The sequence below is a fragment of the Fistularia commersonii genome, chromosome 26, assembly GCF_037954325.1.
Source record: "Fistularia commersonii isolate RoL2024-O1a breed Wild chromosome 26, RoL_Fcom_v1.0, whole genome shotgun sequence".
NCBI classification, from domain to species: Eukaryota; Metazoa; Chordata; class Actinopteri; order Syngnathiformes; family Fistulariidae; genus Fistularia; species Fistularia commersonii.
In genome coordinates, this window is record NC_141309.1 from 10702501 (window position 1) to 10709321 (window position 6821).

Genomic DNA, 6821 nt, shown 5'->3' on the forward strand with positions numbered 1-6821 from the left:
TAATTTTTTTTTTTTAATAATCAGGTATTTCTTAAGTTTCTGACAAGTACACAACAAAGATAACAAAAGATGTAAGATTTAATGTTTTAAAATGTTATTTGCTTCTTTTCTTAAAGAAATATTTGACTCTGACTTTGTTGTTCTGCACCCTGCCATCACTTTCCAGAGCTTCTTGCTTCTTTAAAGGGGCAGTACCAGGTAAAACAACACAAACGGGACTATGAGTAGCACACACACACACACACACACACACACACACACACACACACACACACACACACACACACACACACACACACACACACTCACACACACACACACACACATCTATTACATATCATATACAATAGCTCATATGGGTTCAACAACAATCTTTCAGGACAAACTCATTGTTTTGATGAGGCTGATCAAACGTGGCATGAGTTTGGATCCTCATGGAGAAATAGTGAATGCATGGATTGCACTTGTGGAGGGTGTTGCACCGCGTAAGTACACAAATCCAAGACTTCATTAAAATGTTTCTCTGTAGCTACACTTAACTATGTTTTTACTGTGTCTTTTTCAGATTCTCTATCCCCACCAATTTTCCTCCTGACTGTGTGAAAGTGTTTGATGCAGAACAATGTAAATTCATTGTGCACAAGCGAGATGATCCTTCTGAACTGTGCCCAATTTTTGGTGGCGTAGTGTAGTAATTGGATTCATCTTACTGTTATAGAAGTGGACAGACAATTGCAGTCCATCATTGCCGTATATAACTTTAGATTTCCACTTTTACTGTCAAACAAAATGCTGTACACATTTAGCTTAATTTGCATATCAAAGAGAAATGTTAATCACACTGTCAAACACTTGAATGATGTCTGATGCCTTCTTGGATTTTGGGGGGGGCTATATTACATATCACAATTTTCTTTTAGGTGAGATTGTCTATATAATTTATTAGGGCAATGTTTTAATCTCTAAGTGGCAAAGGATACTGAAATCCCCAACTGTTAAACCAGCTTGTGTTACTTCACAAACAACTTATAGGTTGGAAAGAATTTCAATATTCTTGATTAACACAGTGGAGTTAAATAGAGACTGCAGAAATTTATTGCGACACCTAGATGGTGACTACCTGTCTTGCTACCATGTGAGCTTCGTTTTGGCTCCTGTGTCTATTAAATTCAGTGGGAGAAGGAAATACTCTGTGTGAAGATTGTTTTTCTTCAAGAAGACAATTGTGGTTCATTGCTTCATGGCCCATGTAATCTATGAAAAACATTCCAACAATAAAATATAACTTTTTCAGACTTTTTTTGTCGTTGAAAGTGTATGGTTTCTTCAAGATTAGTGTACGTGTCACAAATACAATATCAAGCATCACTTTGTTGGTGCAGCAGAAAAAAAGTGGAATGCAAAATAGCAACCTTGTGCATTGGACATAATTTGGGTCACACTTACCATGGCGATGTAAAGTTTACAAACATCAACCCCTTCAGGGCATCTTAATGTCTATTTTCAAGTATGAAGGTACAAGTATGCAACAAGTTTTCCTCAATCTGACATTCTTACAGACATGAAATGAAGACAGCAATTTAGAGGCCATGTCTCTGCCATCTCTGTGAAATCAGGTGGTCAGTGTTTCAGACCATTCTGTTCGCCACATAAGAAGAATCAGTATCTCACTTTCTGTCAAAACATCAACAGGACAACTTTTACAATCACCTCTAGGAGGCAGGGCTTACCCATGAATATCAGTGTTTCCACTGTCCTGTGTGCATCACCTTGAGAGGAAGAGAGAGAGAAAGAGAATGTGTGAGAGAGAGAGAGAATTTTACCAGGATTCAGAGTTGGACGTCCAGGGTCTACAATCCATCTTTTGCATGGCCTTGAGGTAAACAAAGAGAGAGGGAGGTTTTAGGGCTTCTCACAGATTTTTGCATGCATTGATGAGAAAGTCCTAACAGCAGTCACCATCTCATGCTTTTTCTCAGCTCTCCATTTCTGTAAATGGAAATCTGTAAATATGACTCCAAAGAAGTCAGTGCCTCACCAGTCATGAACCTCACCATGAGTCACTTAAACTGATCTATGACCTATTCTTATCACATGTAAAGTCCAAAGGTAAACCAGGGGAAAACAGAATATTCTCATCCTCCTCTCGTCCTCGTCCTCAGTCATCACATCAATTGAACTGAGAAGAACTTCAACAATGGTATGGATATATACTATATTTTACTTAAAAATTATTATTCCAGAAAATATCTCACTCTTCGATGACCGTTCTTTCTGATATTGTACAATGTATTAGAAATAATTACATTAATATGAAATTTGCTTTTTTATTTAAGAGACATGGTAGCAATACACATTTTAATTTTTTTTTTTTAACAATGGGGTATTTTACTTGTACATTAACTCCGTAAATAATCTCCTTCAATTCCTTTTTCTTTCCAATACTGTTCAATGTATTAGAAATAAGTACAGTAATGTGACCTTTACTTGTTAATTTAAGAGACATGGTAGATACATATTATTTTTTTTGGTAATAATCGGGTATTCCTGTAGTTTTTGACAGGTACACAACAAAGATAACAAAAGATGTAAGATTCAATGTTTTAAAATGTTATTTGCTTCTTCTCTCAAAGAAATATTTGACTCTGACTTTGTTGCTCTGCACCCTGCCATCACTTTCCAGAGCTTTTTGCAGCACAAGAGTGGCAGTACCAGGTAAAACAACACAAACAGGACTATGAGTAACACACACACAACACACACACACACACACACACACACACACACACACACACACACACACACACACACACACACTAACCCTAACCCACACGCACACACACACACAGGCACACACACAGATTGTACAAACACACACACAGATACATGTTTTTTACATATCATATACAATAGCTCACATGTGTTCAACAATAATCTTTCAGGACAAACTCATTGTTTTGATGAGGCTGATCAAACATGGCATGAGTTTGGATCCTCATGGAGAAATAGTGAATGCATGGATTGCAATTGTGGAGGGTGTTGCTCTGCGTAAGTACACAAATCCAAGATTTAATTAAAATGTTTCTCTGTAGCTATACTTAACTATGTTTTTACTGTGTCTTTTTCAGATACACCACCCCCACCAATTTTCCTCCTGACTGTGTGAAAGTGTTTGATGCAGAACAATGTAAATACATTGTGCACAAGCAAGATGATCCTTCTGAACTGTGCCCAATTTTTGGTGCAGTAGGGAAGTAATTGGATTCATCTTACTGTTATAAGAGTGCAGTCCATTATTGGGGTATATTACTTTAGATTTCTACTTTTACTGTCAAACAAAAGGCTTTACACATTTAGTTTTATTTGTATATCAAAGAGAAATGTTAATCACACTGTCAGACACTTGAATGAATCTGATGCCTGGTTGGATTTTGAGGGGGCTATATTACATATCACAATATTCTTTTAGGTGAGATTGTCTATATAATTATCAGGGAAATGTTTTAATCCCTAAGTAGCAAAGGTTAACGACATCTAAGCAAGATTGTGTTACATCACAAACAACTTATAGGTCGGATGAAATTTCAACTTTCTTGATTAACACAGTGGAGTTAAATGGAGACTGCAGAAATTAATTGCGACACCTACATGGTGACTTCCTGTCCTGCTATCATGTGAGCTTCGTTTTGGCTCCTGTGTCTATTAAATTCAGTGGGAGAAGGACATACTGTGTGTGAAGATTGTTTTTCTTCAAGAAGACAACTGTGGTTAATTGCTTCATGGTCCATGTAATCTATGAAAAACATTCCAACAATAAAATATAATTTTTTCAGACTTTTTTTGTCGTTGAAAGTGTATGGCTTCTTCAACATTAGTGTTCTTCTCACCAATACAATATCTAGCATCTCTTTTTTGGTGCAGCAGAAAAAAAGCGGAATGCAAAATAGCAGCCTCTTGCAATGAACATAATTTGGTTCACATTTACCATGGCAATGGGGGTGTACAAACATCAACCTTTTGAAAGCGTCTTAAGCATCTATTTTCAAGCATGAAAGTACGAGTATGCAATGATTTTCCTCAATCCGACATTCTTACAGACAGGAGATGACAACAGCAATTTAGAAGCCATGTCTCTTTGCCATTCTGTGAAATCAGGTGGTCAGTGTTTCAGACCATTCTGTTCGCCACATAAGAAGAATCAGTATCTCACTCTGTTCAAAACATCACCAGGGCAGCTTTTACAATCACCTCTAGGAGGCAGGGCTTACCCATGAATATCAGTGTTTCCACTGTCCTGTGTGCATCACCTTGAGAGGAATAGAGGGAGAGAGAGAGAGAGAGAGACTTTTACCAGCATTCAGAGTTGGACGTCCAGGGTCTACAATCCATCTTTTGCATGGCCCTGAGGTAAACAAAGAGAGAGGGAGGTTTTAGGGCTTCTCACAGATTTTTGCATGCATTGATGAGAAAGTCCTAACAGCAGTCACCATCTCATGCTTTTTCTCAGCTCTCCATTTCTGTAAATGGAAATCTGTAAATATGACTCCAAAGAAGTCAGTGCCTCACCAGTCATGAGCCTCACCATGAGTCACTTAAACTGACCTATGACCTATTCTTATCACATGTAAAGTCCAGAAGTAGACCAGGGGAAAACAGAATATTCTCATCCTCCTCTCGTCCTCATCCTCAGTCATCACATCTCTTGAATTGAGAAGAACTTCAACAATGGTATGGATATATACTATATTTTACTTAAAAATTATTATTCCAGAAAAAATCTCACTCTTCGATGACCGTTCTTTCTGATATTGTACAATGTATTAGAAATAATTACATTAATATGAAATTTGCTTCTTAATTTAAGAGACATGGTAGCAATACACATTTTAAATTTTTTTTTTAACAATGGGGTATTTTACTTGTACATTAACTCCGAAAATAATCCCCCTTTTCAATTCCTTTTTCTTTCCAATACTGTTCAATGTATTAGAAATAAGTACAGTAATGTGACCTTTACTTGTTAATTTAAGAGACATGGTAGATACATTTTAATTTTTTTTTTAATAAACTGCTATTCCTGTAGTTTTTGACAAGTACACAACAAAGATAACAAAAGATGTAAGATTCAATGTTTTAAAATGTTATTTGCTTCTTCTCTCAAAGAAATATTTGACTCTGACTTTGTTGCTCTGCACCCTGCCATCACTTTCCAGAGCTTTTTGCACCATAAACGTGGCAGTACCAGGTAAAACAACACAAATGGGACTATGAGTAGCACACACACACACACACACACACACACACACACACACACACACACACACACACACACACACACACACACACACACTCTCACACAAATACACACTAACCCTAACCCACACGCACACACACAGGCACACACACAGATTGTACAAACACACACACAGATACACATTTTTGACATATCATATACAATAGCTCACATGTGTTCAACAATAATCTTTCAGGACAAACTCATTGTTTTGATGAGGCTGATAAAACATGGCATGAGTTTGGATCCTCATGGAGAAATAGTGAATGCATGGATTGCACTTGTGGAGGGTGTTGCTCTGCGTAAGTACACAAATCCAAGATTTAATTAAAATGTTTCTCTGTAGCTATACTTAACTATGTTTTTACTGTGTCTTCTTCAGATACTCCACCCCGGTCAATTTTCCTCCTGACTGTGTGAAAGTGTTTGATGCAGAACAATGTAAATACATTGTGCACAAGCGAGATGATCCTTCTGAACTGTGCCCAATTTTTGGTGCAGTAGGGAAGTAATTGGATTCATCTTACTGTTATAAGAGTGCAGTCTATTATTGGCGTATATTATTTTAGATTTCTACTTTTACTGTCAAACAAAAGGCTTTACACATTTAGTCTTATTTGCATATCAAAGAGAAATGTTAATCACACTGTCAGACACTTGAATGAAATCTGATGCCTGTTTGGATTTTGAGGGGGCTATATTACATATCACAATTTTCTTTTAAGAGAGATTGTCTATATAATTATTAGGGAAATGTTTTAATCCCTAAGTAGCAAAGGATAATGACATCTAAGCAAGCTTGTTTTGCATCACAAACTTATAGGTTGGATGAAATTTCAACTTTCTTGATTAACACAGTGGAGTTAAATGGAGACTGCAAAAATGAATTGCGACACCTCTGTGGTGCCTTCCTGTCTTGCTACAATGTAAGCTTTGTCGGAGAAGGAAATACTATAGGTGAAGATTGTTTTTCTTCAAGAAAACAATCGTGGTTTAATGCTTCATACTGCATGTAATCTGCGAAAAACATTCCAACAATTAAATATAATTTTTTCAGACTTGTTTTTGTCATTGAAAGTCTATGATTTCTTCAAGATAAGTGTATTACTCACCAATACAATATCTAGCATCTCTTTTTTGGTGCAGCAGAAAAAAAGTGGAATGCAAAATAGCAGCCTCTTGCAATGAACATAACTTGGTTCACATTTACCATGGCCATGGTGGTGTACAAACATCAACCCCTTGAAAGTGTCTTAAGCATCTATTTTCAAGTATGAAAGTACGAGTATGCAATGATTTTCCTCAATCTGACATTCTTACAGACATGAAATGAAGACAGCAATTTCGAAGCCATGTCTCTTTGCCATCTCTGTGAAATCAGGTGGTCAGTTTTTCAGACCATTCTGTTCGCCACATAAGAAGAATCAGTATTTCACTTTCTATCACCAGGACAACTTTTACAATCACCTCTAGGAGGCAGGGCTTACCCATAGATATCAGTGTTTCCACTGTCCTGTGTGCATCACCT

General features: G+C 36.9%; 2 protein-coding genes and 1 long non-coding RNA gene across 3 annotated transcripts in view; all 3 read left to right on the plus strand.

Moving 5' to 3' along the window:
* LOC147218563 (uncharacterized) overlaps positions 1-1294 on the plus strand; it is a 1524-nt gene extending 230 nt beyond the window's left edge. The window contains exons 2-4 of the long non-coding RNA XR_015108812.1: positions 117-198; positions 380-485; positions 566-1294. This is a non-coding gene — a long non-coding RNA (uncharacterized LOC147218563). The remainder of the gene's footprint in view (positions 1-116; positions 199-379; positions 486-565) is intronic.
* Positions 1295-1818: 524 nt separating this feature from the next.
* LOC147218564 (beta-microseminoprotein-like) lies at positions 1819-3834 on the plus strand. The gene is made up of 5 exons (XM_086173733.1): positions 1819-1879; positions 2103-2200; positions 2634-2715; positions 2943-3048; positions 3129-3834. The coding sequence occupies exons 2-5, from the start codon at positions 2198-2200 to the stop codon at positions 3256-3258; spliced, it is 321 nt and encodes a 106-aa protein (XP_086029859.1). The 5' UTR covers positions 1819-1879; positions 2103-2197; the 3' UTR covers positions 3259-3834.
* Positions 3835-4560: 726 nt separating this feature from the next.
* Positions 4561-6351, plus strand: LOC147218565 (beta-microseminoprotein-like). The gene is made up of 4 exons (XM_086173735.1): positions 4561-4728; positions 5164-5245; positions 5490-5595; positions 5676-6351. The coding sequence occupies exons 1-4, from the start codon at positions 4726-4728 to the stop codon at positions 5803-5805; spliced, it is 321 nt and encodes a 106-aa protein (XP_086029861.1). The 5' UTR covers positions 4561-4725; the 3' UTR covers positions 5806-6351.
* The last annotated feature ends 470 nt before the right edge of the window (positions 6352-6821 follow it).